The sequence below is a fragment of the Corella eumyota genome, chromosome 2, assembly GCF_963082875.1.
Source record: "Corella eumyota chromosome 2, kaCorEumy4.1, whole genome shotgun sequence".
Classification (NCBI taxonomy): domain Eukaryota; kingdom Metazoa; phylum Chordata; class Ascidiacea; order Phlebobranchia; family Corellidae; genus Corella; species Corella eumyota.
The window spans coordinates 10,152,778-10,176,071 of NC_137491.1; the positions used below are offsets into that span (position 1 = coordinate 10,152,778).

The 23,294-nt window shown below is 29.3% G+C and overlaps 5 protein-coding genes across 6 annotated transcripts; 2 read left to right on the forward strand and 3 right to left on the reverse strand.

Moving 5' to 3' along the window:
* The first annotated feature begins 717 nt into the window (after nt 1-717).
* LOC145744123 (integrin alpha-X-like) lies at nt 718-11,067 on the forward strand. 2 transcript variants are annotated; one of them, XM_082562235.1, is made up of 29 exons: nt 718-921; nt 1,622-1,881; nt 2,105-2,238; nt 2,507-2,621; nt 2,947-3,130; nt 3,399-3,546; nt 4,019-4,143; nt 4,230-4,438; nt 4,646-4,710; nt 4,787-4,931; nt 5,171-5,256; nt 5,378-5,629; nt 5,704-5,907; nt 5,985-6,124; nt 6,221-6,369; nt 6,442-6,596; nt 6,812-6,909; nt 7,277-7,399; nt 7,525-7,681; nt 7,824-7,982; nt 8,240-8,328; nt 8,409-8,501; nt 8,665-8,764; nt 8,924-9,040; nt 9,097-9,234; nt 9,321-9,455; nt 9,562-9,693; nt 9,961-10,089; nt 10,419-11,067. In XM_082562235.1, the coding sequence occupies exons 1-29, from the start codon at nt 731-733 to the stop codon at nt 10,668-10,670; spliced, it is 4,284 nt and encodes a 1,427-aa protein (XP_082418361.1). In that variant the 5' UTR covers nt 718-730; the 3' UTR covers nt 10,671-11,067. The 2 variants fall into 2 exon arrangements, with proteins under 2 accessions (XP_082418361.1, XP_082418362.1); XM_082562236.1 differs by having other exon boundaries at nt 4,649-4,710.
* A 643-nt stretch (nt 11,068-11,710) lies between these two features.
* On the forward strand, nt 11,711-14,538 carry LOC145742357 (uncharacterized). The gene is made up of 9 exons (XM_082560138.1): nt 11,711-11,900; nt 11,982-12,283; nt 12,585-12,719; nt 12,851-12,951; nt 13,088-13,250; nt 13,422-13,572; nt 13,689-13,770; nt 14,009-14,179; nt 14,324-14,538. Exons 1-9 carry the CDS (start codon nt 11,711-11,713, stop codon nt 14,460-14,462), a joined length of 1,434 nt encoding a protein of 477 aa, XP_082416264.1. The 3' UTR covers nt 14,463-14,538.
* LOC145744124 (GDP-Man:Man(3)GlcNAc(2)-PP-Dol alpha-1,2-mannosyltransferase-like) lies at nt 14,021-18,411 on the reverse strand. The gene is made up of 8 exons (XM_082562237.1): nt 18,138-18,411; nt 17,518-17,772; nt 16,854-17,036; nt 16,431-16,668; nt 16,106-16,202; nt 15,590-15,742; nt 15,114-15,190; nt 14,021-14,979 (listed from the first exon to the last, which is right to left on the reverse strand). Exons 1-8 carry the CDS (start codon nt 18,320-18,322, stop codon nt 14,755-14,757), a joined length of 1,413 nt encoding a protein of 470 aa, XP_082418363.1. The 5' UTR covers nt 18,323-18,411; the 3' UTR covers nt 14,021-14,754.
* LOC145744125 (small ribosomal subunit protein bS16m-like) lies at nt 18,335-20,173 on the reverse strand. Its single transcript, XM_082562238.1, has 2 exons — nt 19,103-20,173; nt 18,335-18,789 (listed from the first exon to the last, which is right to left on the reverse strand). Exons 1-2 carry the CDS (start codon nt 19,358-19,360, stop codon nt 18,499-18,501), a joined length of 549 nt encoding a protein of 182 aa, XP_082418364.1. The 5' UTR covers nt 19,361-20,173; the 3' UTR covers nt 18,335-18,498.
* Nucleotides 20,174-20,336: 163 nt separating this feature from the next.
* LOC145743386 (uncharacterized) lies at nt 20,337-23,282 on the reverse strand. The gene is made up of 7 exons (XM_082561331.1): nt 23,153-23,282; nt 22,862-22,938; nt 22,348-22,402; nt 22,045-22,188; nt 21,811-21,908; nt 21,327-21,430; nt 20,337-20,691 (listed from the first exon to the last, which is right to left on the reverse strand). The coding sequence occupies exons 1-7, from the start codon at nt 23,234-23,236 to the stop codon at nt 20,462-20,464; spliced, it is 792 nt and encodes a 263-aa protein (XP_082417457.1). The 5' UTR covers nt 23,237-23,282; the 3' UTR covers nt 20,337-20,461.
* Nucleotides 23,283-23,294: the final 12 nt, after the last annotated feature.

The following is a 23,294-nucleotide window of genomic DNA, read 5'->3' on the forward strand; positions in this document are numbered from 1 at the left end:
TTGTAGGAAAGGTTTCTTTAGGAAACACTTAGAATCATACGAAAAAGTATAGTGTTTGTTAAGATATAGGTAAATTTATAAGTTATAAATAAATATCAGATATACAAAATGTTTTAAATTACGAACAAAATTGAGTTTTGTAAAAAAGAAATATATATTCTTACTGTTTAGGTTAGTTGAATAGAATAAGTATATCACACTTAAATTTTATTTTTATTATTATCTAAAGAAAGAAGTTAAAATTAAAGCTATTTGGTCAAAAAAGTATACCAAATAAATTTCGCGTATAGTTAATACTAAAACTGAATTTAATGAACAAGCGACAAAAAGTCACGAAGCCAAAACATTGTAGTAGCTACTATAGGATATTATGGTACGGAAATTCAAACTAAGTTTTTTTCTTGGTTGCTTATGACGTCACGTTTTTCCATAAACCTATTTTGATACATAGGTGACCTAAACAATTACAAATCGACTTGAAAAAAGGAACCTCTTGTATTAGTACAGTTTTATTTAGATTTACGAGTGTATTAGGTATAGTTAATCTGTCCAAAAATAAGCAAGAAATGTTAGATATATAGTCAAAAATATTTAAATTATGTAAATTGTAGGTAAAAATATAAAAAAATGTATTAATAAACTTAAAAAGTTAAACAGTAATTTGCCTTTATTTTACATAGTTAAAGCAAATTTTATTTATGTAATTTCAGAACGAAATCTTATTTTTAAAATGTTAAAATTAAATATCGTTTGGATCGGAATACTAACTTCAATATTCATAAAATCAGCTTGCCCTTTTAACGTGGCAACGTCACAATTAACAGTGACGTCAGTTAACCTGACGTTAGGATCAGTATCAAATCCAACCTACGCAGGGTTCCAATTTGTTGCGTCAAAAACCAATGGCCAAGAATCTATTAAGTAGGGCAATTTCTAAAGTTATTACTAAAACCAGTAGTAATATACCTAGTATACACATCTATTTTGATTACGCATATTCGTCATTAATAACATTTAATTTAATAATAAAGAAACTCGTGTAGGTGCAGGATATTAATATAGGTATTTTCTGTTTTAAATATATATCGTTTTTGGCACCTACACATGTGTAACTAAGCGTTATATGATTACGTTGTTACCTAAGCCCACATAATAATATTAACTTTTACAAACAGACAAGCTTTTTGCGTAATAACTATAGAAACATGGATTTATTTTAATTTTAAAGAAGATTTTTATAGTAAAATTATATAAACATTACAAAAAGATTATGTATATGTATATCTTTATCCCCGATGTGGGAAGGTCGACTTCACGGCTTAAACGTAGAGTAACAATTGGTAACCCGACCCGGTCTCAAGTCGCCTTTGGTAGTTTAGGATATAATTGATTATAATTCCCCATTAATAAAGCTGATTAAGTGTTGACTCAGATAGAGGTTATACCATTTATAGCGCCCACTCGAGGGTGCAACAGCATGAGCGCATCAGGAATCGAACTCAAAACCCTATGTAGTGTAGCAATTGTTCTGACCACTGCAGCCAGTGAAATTTTTTGTCTGCCTGTTTGTTTACAAATCAAAAACATGGTGAAATACCAAAATGACCTAAATTTAAACTAGACTTGTCGCCGGTGCTCCAAAATACAAACAGAACTCTGATGGAAAACCTTGGCTTACGAACGGGAATATTATTGAATGTTCTGTAACTCTTACTCCCGACCCTCCGTTGCCCATGACAACTGGAAGCTTGACAACAACCGCTGCCTTGACAACGACAACAAGCATGTATGAAAATGCAACCGCGTCTGACGTTGCGACTAGCTTTACAACAGCTGCAGATATTATTACCACAGCAACAACAGTAGAAGCATCAATGACAGGTAAGCTAGGTTTTAATTTATCTTTACTGAATGCTATTTTAAACAATACAATTTAAACCATACAATTTAAACCATACAATTGTCAAGTTAACAAAGTAACAACATTGCAAGCCACTAAGCCTAAATCAAGTAAACTGTTGTTAGCAGTTTAAATAAAGAAAGGTATCAAAAAGAACTGATTGTTTTTTAGATTCAGATTTAAAATAAACTTATTTTATTTTAGAACCATCAATAAGTCCAGTAACCAGATGTTCTGTTGCTGTTAATGATAGTCAACTTTACCTTGAAAGAAGTCAAGCTAGACAGAATGATGTTTTGGGATTAAGTGTGGTCAAACAAAAGGATGACAATTATTTGGTAACTTTTTTGCATTTAAAATCTTGAAATATATTGCTTTATAGCAATAAGTAAATTAACGTAACTAATTGAATAGACTAATAAATAAATAACAACTATCTGGCCCGAACTAAGTAAGCCTGTAGATTGTTAATACTAAACATTTAACTTACACTAAACCATACTCAACCTTTGGGCTAATGCTTTCTTTAGATTAGTTTTAAATAATTTATGCTTTAAGTTATACGGACAAAAAACAATATTTCATTTCAAATCGTTGTTCTTTAAGATATGTGCTCCTGGTAGGTTAAAGTTTTGTGGGGCTTTGGACGAGTTTAACCCAGGAGCTTGCTACAGTGGAAGTTTAAGCAATCCAACCTTTATGACTGGCTGGGGTGAAATTCGTAAGTCAGATCTTTATAATTAAGTTGCTTAATTAACGTGCATCTATCGACATACTTAATATAACAATCTTTTATTTGCACATCCACACTTTTTGTATAATAACCTTTATAAATGTCCGTTTTTAAGACGAGTAATTTTAATCTTATGGAGGACTCGACACCAAACTATACTTAACCAACTATATACTTAAATATTTTTTAACGTATTGCATTGGTTAGGGTTAAAGTATAAAATTAAGACAATCCATTAATGAGGTAGACGAAAAATATAGTTGCAAAAACTAAATATTTTATGCATTTTTATTTAACAACAAATGTTTTACAGCTTGTTTTGATAGTTTTCTCAGTGTTCTTTTCCTAATTGATAGCTCAGGGTCAATTGATGACGACGACTTTGAATTAACGCGACGAATTCTGGTCGACCGAGTTTCAGTGTTTGCTGATACCTTGAAAAGTGGTAATACGGAATTGGCTGTATTGCAATACGGAAGTGAAAACATTAACAGAAAGTAAAACTTTTTTTTTATTTGAGGCTATTTCTAGGAGAAATTTTATCAGAAAAATCTTCTTTAACATGGCCCAAGTTTCAAGTTGCTTTTACCATTCTTGAATTTATATAAATTTTACCATTTATATTCCCCATTTGCAACTCTGATAGTCGTTATAAAAGTGATACCCAGTGTTTCCATAGCGGGCTTTACAAATATTTAAGGCTTTACTTATATTTAACACAACTATACTGTTTTAATCAAAAATAATTTAAACATATATTTTTAGTGCCCCGTTTACTACGAGGTATTTTCCAAGACCACTTAATTTTAATGATTGTAGTGACATTGACTGCGTAAGAACTCAGATTGGCGCAATGAGTCACTCGTATGGACAGCATACCTTTACCGGTAAAGCACTTCAGTTAGCAGTTGAGGTAAACAATGTTTTTTTTGTATATATCCTCGATGTGGGAATGTAGAATGTGCGACCTAAACATAAAGTAATAACTGTTACTCCGACCCAGTCTCGAGTTGACTTTGGCAGTTTAGGATTTTTTGGAATATTATTTCCCAATAATTACGCTGCTAATTAGGTGCTGGCTCAGCAATACTTCATACCGTTTAGAGCATTTTACTCAAGGGTGCAACAGCATGAGGTCACATGGCATCAAACCCAAGACTTTATGGGAATTGAACTAAAGACCTCACGTAGTGTAGGAAGTGTTCTGACCACTTTGCTCCAATATTTGTACTTTTACTAGAAAATTTTTAAAAAAGTAACCGAAGTACTAAGTTGCAGTTCGAAAGGTTGTGAATTTAAGTTCCATCAAACCCCTACTATTCGTCATTAGCTTAAAGCACTAAAAGTATAACAACTCGTTAATGTAGTTTTTAATATACTTTTAGAGGGTCTTTCCGACAGCTACTTTTAACGGAAGACCAAATCACAATAAAGTTTTGGTGTTGATAACGGATGGACTGGCAGATGACAATAATATCGCTGAAATAGAATTTCAAATATTACGTGAAAGGTAAAAAAAAAATTTTTAAGTTTAGATTAAAACTTAAAAAACTAAAATCTAACCTAATAAGCCTAACAAAACACTTTATATACTAGGTATGAACTAACCCAAGAAAACGATATTACGGTGTATGCTGTTGGTGTAAATATACGCCAATCGGATTCGGTAAATGCTGAAATTCAACTTCGAATTTCTGCAAATAACAATACGAGCAACGATCGAGTTTATAATCTTGGAAACTTTGCTTTGCTATCGGATGTACTGGGCGATATTGTTAGCAGCATTTCAAACATAGGAGCAGAAAGTAAGCGTTTTTTTCTGTTTCTATCTATGCTTTTTCGCTATAAAACAATATTATTCTCAATTCTAAGGGTGGAGTATCATATACTATATTCTTGAAGGTTAGAGTCAAAGGCCAATACTATGGCATTGGGTGCTAATAAAACGCGTCCTTTATTTTATGCTATACCACGAGACATTTTAAGTTAAATGAATTGAAATTTATTTTTAGCAGGTTCAAATTCAACAAACGCGGAAAACGCGGGATTCGGCATATTTGCACATTACGAAAAAAGGGTAAGTTAAATATTATTGCCCAAAGCCCAAAGTTTTTCTCATCTAAAAAAAAATACTAATTATTTAAATTTAACAGGACAACAGGACGTTTATTGCTGGTGTGAACGCTTTTAATGGCAAAGGTTTAACGGCAGAATATAAGAACAACTCCACTAGCGATGCTGAATTGCTTGAACCAACTGGAAACGGCAGTGTTCTTAATTTCATCAATTCATATCAAGGCAAAGATTAAGATTTAAAATCGTACTTATTAAATAAATAAAAGACCAATTAATATATTGTAAACTCCGTTTCAGCTTTATCCCCATAGTTAGTCAGTAGTAAGGGGCTTCCTTTATAACAAATAACAAATATTTTAGCAATTCATGTTTGTAGTTTCTAAAATAATATTTTAATAACCAATGTAACCAACTTTAAAACAGTAACGTAGCTTGTACAAATATATACACTTACATGACAGGTTATGCAATAACAAGTGGAAACTTCGAGGGCGGAGAAACACATTACGTTGCATCAGGAGCCCCACGTCATCTATTACAAGGAGTTGTAAGCTTTTTTATAATTTATCTTTTAACCTTTAGGTTAAACAAGTAAATTAGTGACTTGACGTATGATGTATTTAAAGAGCAAAATACACAAATTTATGACGTTATGAAATACGTCATAGGTTTGGATATACGAATCCGCAGCCACGTTTACGTCATCAGCTCAACAAATCAGCTTTCAAGATTGTTCGACCTGTTCAGATCGACGTCGACAATTGGGAAGTTATTTCGGTGGAGTTTTGCTCTCTAGCGACATTAACGGTGACCTTAAAGATGACCTTTTCGTGGGGGCGCCCTTGTATGTGGGGGAAAGTTACGACGAAGGAAGAGTTTTTGTTTATTTATCTCAAGACTCAAACTCAATCGATACTTGGGTATGGATAATTTTACAGCTTAACTTTAAAAAATTAATTAAGGTCTGATAAAATCCTATTTACTTTGTATATAGGCAAATCCTAATTACCAACCTATTGAGCTGTCTGGTCTCAAATTTCCTGGTTCTAGATTTGGTTCGGCTATGACGTCAGCAGGAGACCTAAACGATGACGGGTTTAATGACGTCATCATCAGTGCACCTCTAGCGTATAAAGGAAGTGGAGCTGTTTATATTTACAATGGTGGAAGTCAAGGATTGTCTGTAAATCCAACCCAGGTGATTTTACTTGTTTTGCGCTAGAGTAATAAAGCAAAATATGAGATTTTTATTTAATGTTAACTCTGTTTTCTCAGGAAATTTTGGCAACTGAAGTTAGTTCTTCACCTTTGTTGTACTTCGGTCAATCCTTGCAGGGAGAAATTGATGTCGACGATAATTCTATTCCAGATGTTGCAATTGGTGCCCCACGTAGCGACACTGTTGTGTTTTTAAGGTAAATATTAACACTTTATACATGCAATTTACATTGATAACGTCTGTACAACTTTTATGAAAGTTGCATAACGTTATTTTCAACTTTGGTATTTAGGACACGTCCGGTTGTTCGTTTTCAAGGCAACGTAACTTTAATTCCTGACAAAGTTGATATATTTGAGTGTTTAGAAACTTTAAATCTTAATTGTCTCCAAGTACAAAGTTGTGTCATGGCAAATGGAAAATCAGTCGAAGATATAATAGGTGAGTCTCTTAAACTTAAACATTTTTTGCAAGTAACAAGTTATATAAAATGAGGTTAATTTATTTTTAAAGGTGCTACTGTGACTTTAAAAATGGACGAAAAATTATCACGATTTGAATTTCGAACAAATTCGAATTCCACAATGACAGGATCTTCAACAAAAACTCAAACTTTTAATCTAATGAAAGGGAAGCCAACTTGTACAACTTATCAGCTGTATTTAAAGGTAGATGATAAAAACTGGAACATAAAAATATAACCATATAGCCTAAATTTAATTTGTTAATTTTTATTACTACATATGTTTATAATTTGGAGATTTAAGTAAAATTTCAGTGTTCATAATATATCAAACTCAAGTGAAAATATAAATTCTAAACATTTCGTACTAAAAAGTTTAAATTTGAATTTTTATGACAAAAATTGTTAATTACTTTCTAGCAAAATGTCAGAGATTACACAACGCCATTTAAAGTTGAAATGATGGTGTCACTTTCAAAACAACATAAGTCATATCCTTTTTCCGCATTAACAAATATGTAAGTCTATTATTCTAATGTTTGATGTCTTATTGTTGTAGGATAAGCAAAAGATAAAAATCACACAAAAAGTATCCTACTTAACCATTTAGGTTTATATAAGATATAATTAAAATTTTTATAGAAATAAATTTATTTTAAGCATGTTCTAGCTTATTGGTATTTAAGACTATGACCATTTCTAGATACAGATCTTCTATTTCAATTAAAAATATTGCTGTTAGACTTTAAACTTGTTTGTTAAAACGTCTGTCGGTTTTGTATAATTACAAATTATACTTAAACATACATTAATTGATACAAATAATACTTAAACATACATTAGTTAATTAATTGATATGTCAAAATAAACAACACTTTTATTAAGGGACTCTGCCAATTTATGGAGCGATACAAGCGATTTCATGCGAAGGTGTGGAAACGACTTTACCTGCTCGTACGACCTTGGAATAAACAGTGTATTGGAACTACCTGTAGTCAACATTACAGTGTACGTTCAAAAATATAAAATCTATTTTACTTTCACAATAATAAAATTTTATTTGACATTGTTGGAAAGACTCTTTATATTAGTTTTTTCATTTCTTAAAACTACGTTTCTTTTTTCTGATTTAGTGGCAACAAAACTTTGGACTTAACAGATTCTGGTTCAACTTTGGTGATTGCTTCGTCAAAACAAATTCGAATGAAAGTTAACTTGACAAACTCGGGGGAGAACGCGTTTGAACCCAGAGTCACCGTTTTGTATTCATCCGCACTTACTTGGGGCAGTGTAAGTAGATCCAAATTGTTTTTAAAATTTTGAATTTTTTTAAAAATGCAGTTGATTCAAATCGCACATTTTTAAAGTATATTGCAAGTATTTGTAATATTACTAAATAAACTAACAAATTGTTTTTCTTTTTGTTAAACAGCTGCCCTCTTACTTAATTCGAAGTTCAAATCCTTTATTTCCAAGTTGTGTTGAGGTAGCAGATGATATTCCTCCGAGTGTAAATAGTTCGCTTAAAAGCCAAGTGTTGTATTATCAATACGACCGCACTTTGGGGTCAATCATGTTAGGGGGAAGTTGGGTAAGTAAAGTATTTCTGTGTTTATATTATTTGCCCTTGAGTTATATTTAAAAATGTTTTATTAATACAACGACCTATCATAAAAAATAATACAATATCAGTAAAAGTTTTGTCAATTTTTTAAATAATAATATTTTTTAATGTTATTACAAATTTGATTTTCTATGACTATTACGGTTTTAATAATAAAATTAAAAAAAAAACTTACCTATATAAAACCTGTTTAAAAATTTCCAATAATTTTTTTTTTGTTTCAGTGTTACTTTGAGATAATTCTTAACCCAGGGACTCTGTCAGAGTTTGGGACAGTTAAAGACATAAAAATCCAAATAACTGCGAACACAACGTGAGTAACTCATTAGTAACATGACAATCAGTATATTTTATTCTTTTAAAGAAAGATTTTTAAAATTAATTTTTGCGCAGAAATTTGAAATCTCAAAATGACTCGAATGGTGACGATAATGTTTGGGCAACAACGAATGACGTCAGATATCGTTCTGACGTCATTGCAAGAAGGTGAGATAAAATTTTAAAATAAAATTAAAAGGCTCAAAAAAACGTTCAACATTTTGTTTTTTTTAAATAACCTGTTTCTGTCAGCAAATAATTTAATTTAAATTTTCTGTTATAAAGTAAAAGAAAACTTTTATATAACAGTAAAAAATAAGTTAAATTACAGAACAAGCGTTGAAAACTCTTTAACTTTTAACTTTACCAACGAAACCAGGACAGTAACTTCTTTGTCTGAAATAAGCTCGTACGAAAATGTTCAATATCAGGTAGTTCACCAATTTTTTTTTTTATTTAAATTTAAAAAGTCAAAAGATTTTAATTATACCAAATTGACAACCCTTTAAAACTAAGCCCGCATAAAATATAATTTTTATATTGTTGTGAACCTTAACTACATAGAAATATTAAAAAAAATTTTTTTTTAGATTTTAGGACTTGGTTATTCAAATATTCCTAAATCTCAATTCACTCTGACTTATCCAAGCCAAATAACGTCACAATATCGACTTCTCTATCTTGCTGAGGTCACTTGTCAATCTCAGGTAAAAAAAAATATAGAAAAATATTTAAAAAAAAAATAACTAAAAATTTTTTTCAGGAAAACTCTAACGCTGCCTGCGCATGTAACACCTCAAAAGTTAACCCCTTCAATTTATCACGTGACCAACCCACGTCACTCAATGCAACTAATGTTACGATGTATGCAAATCTTGATCGAAGCCTTAAACCAATTTACGTAAGTTTGGCAAAAATTTAAAAATATTTTTCTCAAAAAAAAAAAAAAAAATTTTCTTTTGTTGATTTCAAATTCTTATTTTTAAGGATTGTTCGATGAATAACTTAGTGCTACCATCTTACTGTGAAACCTTAACTTGTGACGTCACAGACCTAAAAGCTGGTGACGTTATTGAGTTTGCAGCCTCTTTTCGAGTTTGGAAATCAACTTTTAATTTTGACGTACAGGAAAAAAATATTTTTTACACTTTTGGGAAAATTAATATTTTTAGATAGTATAAACCATTAAAAAGATTTAATTTATTACTATACACTTATACTAATATAGTTAGTCAAAGAAACAATGACGTCACAAAATCAGTCACGTGTTACGTTGAGATCCGGGTTTTCTTACAACACCGAACTTTCAAGTTTGATCGTAAATCAATTTGGAGAAAACAAAACTGTGATCAACCTACGGGTATTTAAATATATCTGGATTAATTTATAAAATTCTTCTCTTTAAAGCCAATTATTTAAAAAGATAATTAATTTCAATTTGAAATATTTAATCAAATTCAAAATAGATATCACTGTAGTAACTTTAACTTAACTGATGTCTTAATGTTATTTTTTTTAAACAAAACTGTTACCAACCTACAAATAATTTATGATCGAAAAAATTTTTAACATAAAAAAAACTAATTTAAAAAATTTTAATAATTTTGAAATTAATAACTATTTGCAGGACTCCATTATAGCAAACAAATACGTTAGAGTAACAGAATTTGATAACACGATTCCTTGGTGGGTTTGGCTAGCATCTATAGGGGGTGGAACTGCCATTATACTTGCCCTTGTGATTATACTTTATAAGGTATTAGTTGTTTTATTCACATTTAAATGTAGGCATGACATAAAAAAATATTATTTTTAAATTTAAATTTTCTTTAGATTAAGCAAAAAAGTAACAGTATAGTAATTTACGGATTGGCATTTAATTTCGTGTTTTTAACTTTTTTTATATTTCTTATAAGGTCGTTTAATATATTTTATATGGTAAACATAAAACACATATTTTTATTCGAAATCAAATTAAAATTTACGTAAACCAATTTACCCCTAAAACCCATTTTTTTATTTAATTTAATAAAAATTCCGATTTTTTATGGTATCAAACACTTTATTGTTGTTGCATGTTTTTAGTGCGGATTCTTTAAAAGCAAGTACAAGCAAATGGCAAATGAAGATCCGACCCAGTATGCTGTAAACGACGAGGAATCCAACGTACTGCCCGAAATCTCAACTAATTCTATTCAAACGGAAGACGAGAACGAGACTTTAGCCAAAAAAAGAGAAGAAGAGAAAAGTTCAATAGAAGAGAATAACATTGAAGACAGAAAAAATGAAACAGGACCGAGTTATGAAAACATTTCGTTCGGACAACAGACAACTTAAGATAAGCTAGAAATAATTCTTGACACCTAACTACGGTCACCCAGATTAACTGTCCCAAAGTGTTTATTTCTCAACATTTATTTCTATAAGGGGTAATTTTAACAATACCTATCAATCTTGCGCCATATATTTTAAGTTTAAAAAGAGGTTTGTAGCAAATGTTTGAAAATTTCAAATATTTTTATTAAAAGAATAAACATGTTTAAAAAAAAATTACGTTCTTTTTTATGTTTAAAAATTTCTTTGTATTACAATTTATTTCGTGGTCGAATTACTAGTTTTAAATGAGTATTATTTTAAAAACTTTTTAGTTTTACCTAAATTTAACTTTTTTGTTAAAAATAATATTTCAAAAAATATTTTAGACTATTTTTTTCGTTTTTTCTTCAAATATGTAGTCCCTTATTTAATAGATTTACTTAAATAATTTTTTAAATTTCTCAACACGAAATTTTATTATTTAATTATAACTGCGCATTAAAAAAACAAGTTGGTCAAAATGTTTTAATTATTTTGAAACACAAAAGGTGTTTGTTGGATCGCATTCAACAGTTTCATTTTTTCAACAAGTAACAACTATCAACTTGCACGACGTTCTACAATAACATTACCTCGGGGCATATCTTGAAAATAAAAGTCATAACGCAAAATTTTAAGTAATGAACAGGTTTTAGATAAATAACTATTGAAATGTTGTAGCTTATATTTGAAAAATAAAGCCCCCTAGACAATTTTAATTTAAAAAAAAGTTTTAATGAAAAGCAATTAGGTGAGGCTGTATATTAAAATTATTTAACTTTATAAAAACGTTTTTAGTTTATTCTAAGAATGTTATAATAAAGCTTTTTTTTCAATTACAGAAAAGTATCATTCTTTTAAGCCTCAATTAATATTATTTGAAAGTTTTAAAACCTATTTTTTATAGCAAGGCAGTTGATGAAATGTAACATGGCAATTAAGAATAAGACTGCTTATTGTTTTAAACATTAGTAAAAGTATAACTTCGTTGCAATAATCATAAATAAATATATTTTTCAAAGATGTCTAAAGTAGGATCTTGTTTTAGATTAATTAAAAATTTTAACTCGACTCGTTTTGGAGTGATTTGCCTTGTGGCAATCCTTTACATCTTATGTCAAATATTTGCTTCTTTGCGCATGGTGTCACGTGACTGGAAACATGCCATCCGTGTCGAAATTCCCGAAGACAAATTTCGAATCGAAATTTCAAGTAACGAAATTGCCGAAAATAAAATTAAACCAAACGAAACTAACAAAAAACAAATTGTTATCGACGTGTTACACAACTTAGTAACCACGCACGCTCCTGGTGACCGTAATCTAGAGCACAAATCAATCATAACTCAGCCTCAAGAGCAAGTTATAGTTTACGACGAAAAAGAGTTTTTAAATTTACTACAAAACCGTGACCATGGAACAACAATCAGACCAAAACAAAATGAGGAAAATGTAAGAATTAGATTAAAAAGTAAAAACGAAATTCTCGAAGTAACTGTGAAAGAATATAAGTCGATAAAAACCCGCCATTTTGTCGATGACGTCAACAACTCGATTAAGAGATCAAACAAGACAAGCGAAATAAAAAAATACACGGTAAAATTTTTTTTGGTGAATATTTTACAAAAATATACAAGGAAATTACTAATACCAGCAACCCCTAATTAATATCATGTGATGCGGTAAAAAAAGCTATAAAACCCTTAAAAAAAACTAAATTTAATTTTTTTAGTCCAATAGTTTAATTCTTTTTTCGCCATACTTAAGTGTGTTCTTGAGCATAAGCATAATATTAATTCTCGGATAAAAGTATATTAAAAAAAATAAATTAATATAAAAAAATATTAATTAATCCAATGCAATATGCATCTATAACATAAAACTTTTATATTTGTAGAATGATATACAAAGACCAAACCCTCGTTTAATGATTAAAGATGAAACAATGTATGTAGACGAGGCGGCTATTCTACAAGAATTAGAACTCGACAAAAAAAGAAGAAGTCTGTTAAATGATGACGATTTAATGGAAGTAAGTAAAAGTTTGTTTTTTTTTTCTTGTTTACAATTCTGTCGCTTACAAAATTTATTTAAAAAAAAAATTTTTTTTTTTTTAATAGCAAAGAATATATTTTACAACTTATTTATTTTAATTTTTTAAAGGTAGTTGAAGACATAGTTTCAAGCGACTTTTTAAAAATACCGAATTTTGTTCATTTTATTTGGTTCGGTTGCAGACCTTACAAAATACATCATTACATCAGGTTAACATATATAGTTTGCAATAAAATTAACTATATATAACTAAGAACACTAATTAATATAAAATATGTAAGATCACAGGGTTCATGTAGTCTTACTATAGCTCAATTTTACGTTGTTTTTAATTTTTTTGTTTAGCATGTTAAGTGCGTTTAAAATTCACAATCCTGATGCGATATTATTTCACACGAACTGTAAGCCGAAAGGATTTTTGTGGGACAACTTTGAGACTAATGCTGCTTCGAGGCTAAAAATTGTACGACGATCGCCGCCTACTTCGATTTTCGGAAAACCAGTAGAGGTAAAATAACACTTGACATATAAAATAAAAACATGTAAATTTTATTGCAACTGTAATAAAGTCGCACCCTAACTTATAAAAAAATATAAACGATTTATCAAACACTGACTAAGTTAAAAAGGTTTTGAAAAGAAATATTTCGGTCTGAAAAATTTTCAAATCTTTTTTTAGAAAGTTGAGCACCAATCTGATGTTGCTCGATTAGAAATTTTATTAGAAGTCGGTGGAATTTATATGGACGATGACGTTATTATATTAAAATCTTTGAATACGTTCCGCAACAATCAGATTGTGATTGGCGAGGAAAATTATGATGCATTAGGTATATGACGTCACTTTTAACGAATGACAAATAATTTTATATTTAACTAAATTAATAACCTCCGTTAAAGAATCATTTTTTTATTATCTTTAACATTTAAATAATCTTTATTTTAGCAAATAGCATAATCATCGCCAACAAAGAGGCCTGGTTTTTAAAGAGGTGGTTTTGGGAATACAGAAATTTCAACGATTCCAGGTAAAAATTTAAACTTTTGTACTTTGATAGTTTTCTTAACCTCGATTACTAATGCCACAGCAGAATGAAAGGACCTAAAACCTTAATTTTGACAAAGTGTTTTAAGTTGCATAAAAAGATATATAACAGCACATTCTTATAACAACCTAATATAAAACAGAAAAAACTTGCTATTGTTGGTTACCAAATATTTATTAGGCTATTAGCAAAAGACCTTATATACAATTATATATAACAGGTGGAGTGACAGTTCGTGTTTCGTGCCTTGGTCGTTATGGCAACTATTTCCATTAAGCGAAGTAGCTGTGGTGAAAGAAACCATGCTGAGACCAAATTGGGAAGAAGTCGACTTGTTGTACCAGAAAGTTTGGAATTGGAGAAATAATTACTCAGTGCATTTGTATTCAAGGTAGGCCTATAAATAACAATACTGAGTGCCCAGCCAAACGAGTAAATTCTTTCGCTACATTTAATTTTTTTTTAAATCCCGTCACTTTTAAGTAATGTAGCCTTTAAACTAATTTCTTAACTTACTAGACCAACCTTTATTTAGATTTATGCCCAGTGTTGATGGAAAAGCTGAACGAACTATTGAAGAGTTGTCAGTTTTAAACACAACATATGGAGAAATTGCTCGTTACATTATATGGGACGACTCAAAAATACGAGACATCTCGGATTGGATTTTATAGCACTAAAATAATGAAGCTAAAAGCTTATTGAATGTTTTTTTAAAGAATATAGTTGGTTGTTTTAAAAACTACTGCATTAGAGAGAAGAGGGTAGACATAACAATTTTGTAAACCAAAGCATTAATTGACCTTTTTGCTAGGTAAAGAGATAATGTATTGCAAATAAACAAAAGAGTATAGAAAATATAGAAGTGGTACTGCAATTAACTCATTAAGTGCACATCTAAACATAGCAAATGCATGTGTGTATATATATTATTTATATGAATGCATATATACACACTTTGTAAATTTATTTATTTTTATCGAACGTTAAAGGCATAATATTTGAAGTTGTTTCCAGAAAATCTTTGCAGAAATGTTCTTCGCTAAATCGTTCGCAAGAAATTCTTGCTGACTCAGCAATTTTAGTTCTTCGCGAAGGTGACATTTGAAAAATTTTAACCAAATCGTTTTTATAAGATTCGACGTCGTTTGCTAAAAACCCAGTGCATGGCAAACCAACTTCATCATTTTGCTATGTAAAACACAATATTAATAACCCATTTTTAAATAATAATTTTTTTTTTAAGATAAAAAAAAAGAATTTTTTTAAATGTAAATTTAAAAAAAAAATTTGAATAAGTTTGTGATTAAAAGTTAAATAATTACCTGCACTATATCCATTTTTGGTCCACCTGAATTATGAGCTAAAGTAATAACTCCTGAAGCTTGAAATTCAACCACTCCTTGCATAAGTATAAGATAAAATTAATAAAGTAATAGAAAATATTTTTGTAGTAATATTCTACCCAGATGGTAATAAACAATACTGGTATCGTAGTGTAGTGGTCAGAACAATTGCTACACTACTTAAGGTCGTGGGTTTGATCCCCACTGCTCTCATGCTGTAGCGCCCCTGAGTAAGGCACTATAAATGGTATAAACTTCTGCTGCTTAATCGGCAGCTTGATTATTTGGCAATTATAATCTAATGTCCGAAGCTGCCAAAGGCAACTTGTAACTTGGTCGGGGTAACTGTTGTTATTCTATGTATAAAAAAATATAAAAAAATGTAAAAAAATACCAAACATTAATAGATTTTAAAAACAAAAGATAAAAAAAAAAAACTAATTTTGTTTACTAACCGATTCCAAAATGTTCATTTTCCATTGTATGTATTCCAACAGTTGCTTTTGACAATAATTCTTTTAGTTCATCAAATGGAATATTAGTTTTTATTTCAACGAGATCTTCAATTTCCAAATCTTTTGATAAATTTTGAAGTTTCTGGACACGTTCTAAAATATTTAAAAATTTAATTTTAACAAAGCACTTCAAATAAAAAAAATTTTAAAGATTATTTTATATGCTATAATAATATATTTTTAATTTGCACCTAAACGAAGGATGATAAAGTACAAAATTTATCTATTGCTTGATAAAGTTTAGTTTAAGGCATTCGTAAAAAATACCATTAATAAACAATAAACATAGTAGCCTATTTTTTTTAATGTGGAAAGCGATAGTTTTAATTTTCATTAAAATTTTTACGAAAGAAATTTTTTATCATAAAAAAATTGAAAATTAATTTTTATATCAGTTATGTACACTGAATTGAGCCTGTTTAAACTAAAACAAGACATAACAAAACACAAACATACCTTCGTCTCCTTTATTTCTACAACCACCCACTAACACAAGTTTATATTTTTCTTCATTTCCATCTATGTTGTTTAAAAATGATTTAAACGACATAATCTACGATTAAAAGGAAAAAAATTGAAAAAAGTATTAATTTACAAATTTATACAAAAAAAATGTATTTAAGTAAAACTTTTGGTGTTTAATAATTGTATTTTATAGCATAAAAAAACTTTAATAACCTACTGTATTTTACTTACAAAAATATCAGTTCTACAGCAATAGTTTTATTTAAGATTCACCCAAAATTGTGTGTTCCTTAAAAAGAAATCAAATTATTCTTACTTGTAATGAATGGTTCTTTTCCGGACGAAATTGAGCTATCGACAAAATAATATTTGCTTTCGAAAAATCAGAATTTCTTTCCAATGGTATTTCCAAAAAGTCTTTAATATCGCAAGGGGGAAATACCCGGTGTGTTTTAACCTTCCACAGTTCTTTAATGTGGTTATTAGTCCACGATGAATTTACCATAACTGTGTCAGAACAACTACCAGCTTTGCCATACAAATAAGCAAATGTTCTGGTAAAAATTAAATTTTAATATTAGTTTTTAATAAAAAAGATAATCTATCTCAATTAATAAAAAATTAATAAAAAGTAATGGTACTGGTAAAAATGGTATCAGTATTAATTTTTTTATTATATACTATACTTTATTTAAAAAAAATGTCAGTTATTCTACAAAAAAATATTATAAATACTCACTTGTAATAAAACAGTTTCATTCGAGTAAGCACTTTACTTCTGGCAATAATTTTTCTATTGTTAAACGAATCATTTTGGCATTTAACAACATTAAGCATATCAGTACTTATGGTGGGGTAATGAACATAAGATCCCGTCTTACATTTTCCAATATATTTAAATATAGGAAGAGTGAAAGCATACCTTTAAAAACCAGATAGGTATTTTATAGATTTTGAAAAGGTATTTCTTTACAAAAATTAAAATAGTTTTAATTACAAATAAGTAATAGTATTATTTAAAATACCGGCAGCGTGGTGTAGTGGTAAGAACACTTGCTACATCACCATGAGGTCGTGGGTTCAATACCCACTGATCTAATGCTGTAGCGCCCTTGAGTAAGGGCTATAAATGGTATGAACTCCTCCCGAGACAGCACTTAATCAGCAGAATAATTATCGGGCAATTATAATCTATAATATCCGAAACTGCCAAAGGCAACTCGAGACTGGGTTGAAGTAACTAATGTTACTCTATGTTTAAGTCGCGCATTCGACTTTCCCACATCAAGGATATAAATATATACAAAAAAAAATTTACTATTGCAACTCTTTTACGCAAATCACAGTATTATCTACACATGCTCACTAAGTAAAATTATTAAAAAAAAATTAAACAAACTTACCCCATCGTATCAAGATAAATATCAGGTGGACAGGATAACAATGCCTCAAAACCCAGCACCATTGACCCAAAACTTTGACCCAAAAGGGTTAAAATTGGGTACATTTTTGCTTCCACGAAACTCCTTTTGTTTAAAAACACAAATTGGACAGGTTTTGGAGGGGAAAGATTAAAAGTTTTTTTAGCTTTGGATAGAATTTCTTCCGATGTAGCATCTGTATCACCAGTGTAAATTACACAAGTAACTTGAGGATATCTAAAATTTTAAAAAATTAAAAAATTCACAGTGAACAACATTGTAAGACATCAGATTCTCTGTTTATTGCAGAATAAATCAGATTATCGAGACATAAAATTATTTTTGCCAAATTACCAAAGACTTTTAACTTTCATGTTAAAGTTATTATGGTAAACCTGTATATACAATACATTATCTTAAGCTAAATTAAGGACGGTATTAATTATTTTGTAGACCTATAATTTGGACATACACAAAGATACATATATATATATATATATATCATACAATAAGCTCTATTACATATACATTCATTAAAGTAATTTAAAGTAACTTTTAACATGAAGGGCAGAAAATTAGGGAACATAAACAAATAAACTCACTTTATTTGAAGAGCTTGTACTGCACACCATAACACTCTTTCTCCTCCTCCCCCTGCATTACAATAAGGGTGAAAAAATCCCACTGTTAACCCATCTGTTTTTTTTCTTTTGATATAAATTCTTAATAGTAGGTAAACAATGCTTACAAAAATTGATAAAGTAGTTATAAATGAAATTAAAAACATGATTATTTGGCCTATAAAACAAAAAAAATAAAAAGTTAAGACGGTTTTGTTATAGTATGTAATTTATCACAACAAATAATTTTTTTTCTGTCTTTGTCATAATGTTTATACTTAATTTAAATTTTAACAAACAATAGTGTGTTGTTTTTATCGAATTTTTTTTCAATTTATTGCGATTAAGTTTGTTCATTTTCATTTTTAGTTTCTAAATTGTCTTCATCTAATTGTTCATTTAATTCCCGTTCTTTTAATAATTGTTCAATTGTCCTTCGTCTTCGTAAACCTTCAGCAAAAATAAACAAAGTTGGATCAAGGGGAAAAAACCCACTTAGACCCAGTAACCTTCGAACAGGTTTAGCAACATGAGCTCCCATAGCAACATGGTATTTTATTCGCTCAAAATTAAAAGAACAAAGTTTTTCTTTAAAGTAGTTTGGCATTGGGTCATAGCTTCCAAGCTGTTCAATCTACAAATATAAACAAAAATGGCTTAAATAATTTTACAAGAATCTCCAAAGTTAAAAATAAAAAAGTTACTGAAAATTATTCTAATGTTACGAATTTTAACAAAATTCAATATATGGAAAAAACACCATTTTACTGACAGTTAGACATTTTCTATTAACCCACTTTAAAATAAATTAAAGTTTTTTTTTAATTTGTTTTTTAGAGGTTATATCCATTCAATAAAATATTTTTTTGATAATGTTGGCAGATACCAAATAAAATGTAGTTAAGGTCTTAAAAGCTAAAAAAAACTAAAAAAAAACTCAAGTTTACCTCATGATCTCTTGACTCGCGAGTCGTACTCAAAACAACCCGATAAAAAGGTCGATTGGTACACCCTTGTTTGGCGAGTCGTATTACGCGCTGAGATTGCAGATAAGTCACCCCGTCAAAACCTTTTATTAATTTAGAGTAAGGGTCATCCTTGAATAAGTATTCAGAGCCCTTAGCTATCCAACGATTTCTTGTAACACGATATGGAGTCTGTAAACCAGACCTCCTTAAAAATAACAGGCTGCTTAACCAAACCATTTTCTTAAAAAATTGTTTGGTTTATTTTTTCATATTTATACGTAGTAGTAACATTTTGAAGTGCACCAGACTGCAGTTGAAGAGCTTGGGGGTTTTGCCATATATACCTAAGATAAATTACTTAAAAATTGACATAAAAATGCTGTATTTAATCAGGTTATGTAACCTTTTGGCCAGGTGGCCTAGTCCGCTAGTCTCAAGTTACCCTCAGCAGGTTTGGATATGAATACCTCCCAAATGATTGTTTAACTAGCGAAAGCTACTGTTTTTGTTTTGTTTATAAGCCAAAAACAGCACTTTGATTTTATTATAAAAAAATAAAAGACCGGCAGAGTGGTGTAGTGGTAAGAACTCTTGCTACACCACACATGAGGTCGTGGGTTCAATCCCCACTGATCTCATGCTGTAGTGCCCTTGAATAAGGTGCTATAAACGGTATGAACTCCTGCTGAGCCAGCACTTAATCAGCAGCATAATTACCGGGCAATTATAGTCTCTATAATATCCCAAACTGCCACAGGCAACTCGAGACTGGGTCGGAGTAACTTATGTTACTCTATGTTTAAGTCGCGCATTCGACTTTCCCACATCGAGAATAAAGATACATAAAAAAAAAAAAATTATATTGTCAGAAAGTAACATCCTGACATCAGAGAATCGAACTACGAACTCCATGTGAATGTGTTAAAGTGTTTAATCACCACTTATTAAAAAACAAACAAAACTTAATTTACTTGAACTATGAGATAAAAAATAATCCTTTTTAACGAACGATATTAACTTGCACTAACATGTTTAATAACAAAACTTGAAAAAAATTTGTTTTTCGGGGAAGTTGTGAGTTGGCTGGTCACGCTGTTCAATGAACCGTTTTATATCAACTTTGAACTTAGTTTATCCCCATTTTTTCAATTTCTTCACAAAACAATTTTATTTTTTAAACAATAAAAAAAGTTTTTTTAGGTTTAATACTGATTGTTGATTTTATGCTTGCATACATTGCAGAAACTCTTACTGCCTAATTAAAAAAACACAAAAAACAAGGTAAGTTTTTACAAAAAAACAGAATTTTAAGTTTATTATGCAAAAAATAACAATTAATCAGTCTGCTTCGATATCTCTCGGATTTTTTTGGTAACTCCAAAATGCGATGGCTTGCAAAAATGCATCAGTGACTGGACTCGAAAGTGGCTTCTTGACAATTACTTCTTGACCATCAGCGTAAACTTTTTCAGTTAAAATTTCTGCTGGAATTGTTATTTCGTTGTCTTTCCACTTTCCATTCCTTATAATTTCAAACGCTAAATTTTTTCCGCATATTCGATTTTGACCTTAAAAATAACACAAGTTATGTACAAAAATTATAAAGAGTAAATTTTTTAAACTATTACAGTAATACCTAAATAGTGGTAGCGTGGTGTAGTGGTAAAAGAACACTTTATTTCATTTTTATTATGTGTATTATCTTATTTTATCATAATTAATATTAATTTAATTTATATTGGGTTTGGTGACCATGCCATAATATACTAAAAATCTTTATGTAAACATTAAACTTTTGGCATGTTTTAAATCATTAAATTGATTTTGTAATTTTTTCCTGTCGCATTGTTGTAATATTAATTGTATATCATATTTATTATTTACTTTTATCAATGTGTGAAAAACCAAAATAAAAAAACTACCATGAGGTCATGGGTTTAATTCCCACTGCTCCCATGCTGTAGTGCCCTCGAGTAAGGCGCTATAATTGGTATAAACTCCTGCCAGCACTTAATCAGCAGCATAATTACCGGGCAATTATAATCTTTATAATATGCTAAACTGCTAAGAGCAACTCGAGACTGGGTTGGAGTAACAAATGTTACTCTATGTTTAGGTCGCGCAAAGATAAAGATATACACAAAAAAAAACTTTAAAGTTTAGTTTAAAAAAACGATGACAAAAAACACTTATTTAAACAAACCGAAAGCTAAATTAAAAAGTTTAGCAGTGTTAATTCTTGTCATTTGATAAACTTTCAGTGCCTCTATACTGTCAAGCATTCCACTCAGCATAAATTTAACATTTCTAGAATTAATAAAAAAGTTAGGCATATACAATTATCTATGATATAGAAAAAGGTAAAATTTGCTACCCAAAACCCAGTCTCGAGGCAATCTAGGCACAATTTGATATAAAATTTAGACTGTTGTACAATACCTAACCTACGGTTTAGTTTTTGCAGGGAGTTGTAGAGTTTATGAGGCCTTACACAAAAATGCTAATATACAATATGGCCACAGTAGAAAGTTAGCCTAATATTTCATGCAATGATGCATAGTGCATTTTCTTAGCCCAGTCACTAAAAAATTTACATTTACATATATGCTTTTCTATGTAAAAATTAACTAAATAACTTAAATTTCCACATAGTAAACAAATGTGAAAAAAACGGAGGCAGTTATCACCTTTGTTGCGTGTTAATGAACGAGTAGGAGGGGGGTAAATTGGTGTATTCCAATATACACATGTCACTACTTTTGCATTGTTCGACTATAGGATGCAACTAAAAATGTAATATCAGGAATTTTTCTTTAAGTATACATATATATATATAAATTAAAAATTTATGAAGTAGTTGGTATGTTCTCATCTAAAAAAAATAAGAATTATGGACTTAGATAGTATTTTTTTTTACTTACCATTCGAAAATATTGGTAGGAGTTATTTAAATTTGACAATTTAATATTGTTAGATGTCATTTTCTTAACATGTAAATCCTTGGTCATTTTAACCAACGCTATCTCAGTGTTTGTAACAATTATGGATGACATATTATTTACATTCTAAAAAAATAAAAAAAGACTACACTTCAGTATAAAGTATTTCACCTATATATTAAAACAGCAGCGTTGTATAAAAATTTGAACACTTGGCTTTATTGTATAAGGTTCTAAGTATTTGGTAGTAGATGTTCAACAAAAATGATAAAAGATTTAAAATACCTTTAAAACTTTAGACGGTGGATGTGGAGTTATAAAAGTGTATTTTCTCTTTTTTCTACAAAAAATTAAACATTATATATATATATATAGATATTATAAATGCTAGCTTCAACTCACAACTAATATTTGCCAGTGATAATTTACTTGCACACCAAAAACAACAGTTGTACATATACTTTACACATATTATTAACTTAGTTTTAATATATAGGCTATATAATTTAATATAATGTCGAATTATATATATATAGAGTACGCTATGTTTGTAATCACAATTGACTTTAATAATGCTTAAATAATCATTTTCACGACTTTTTTATTTGTAATATATAATAAATATATATATATATTTATATATGTTGTTTAATATTAATTCAATTGGTAATACTACAACAGGCAAACAACTAAATCTAACGAGAATACAGAAACTATTTGTATTAATTTATTTAATGTCAGAAACTTTTATATATGCAGATATGCCACTAGGCTGCTAGACCACTTAATTTTTTTATACTTATATGTTGTTGTGTATGTTCCTTCTTCTTGTTTATTTTCATCAAATAAAGTTGACGAATCATGTTGGTAACGAAGCTTAAAAATATTTTTTTAACTTTATTTAAACTAAAATGATAAAAAGTTTCAATAATAGTAAATTTAAATTTACAAAAAATTATAACTTGAGTTTTAGTTTAAAACATCAATAAAAATACGTATTATATAGTCGATGTAGTTTAAAACTAAAAACAACACGAAGATTCAATATTTTAATTACTAACAAAAAAAGCGAAATGAATTAAAAACTTACATTAAAATTTAGTGAAGCAAACACACAATCTTTATTGATTTGGGGACAAAATGAACGCAAAATCTTGCTTGTATGGCCTAACATTTTATAAAATAATTACTATTATATACAATTTGAACCTGAATTTTACAAATATTTAAAT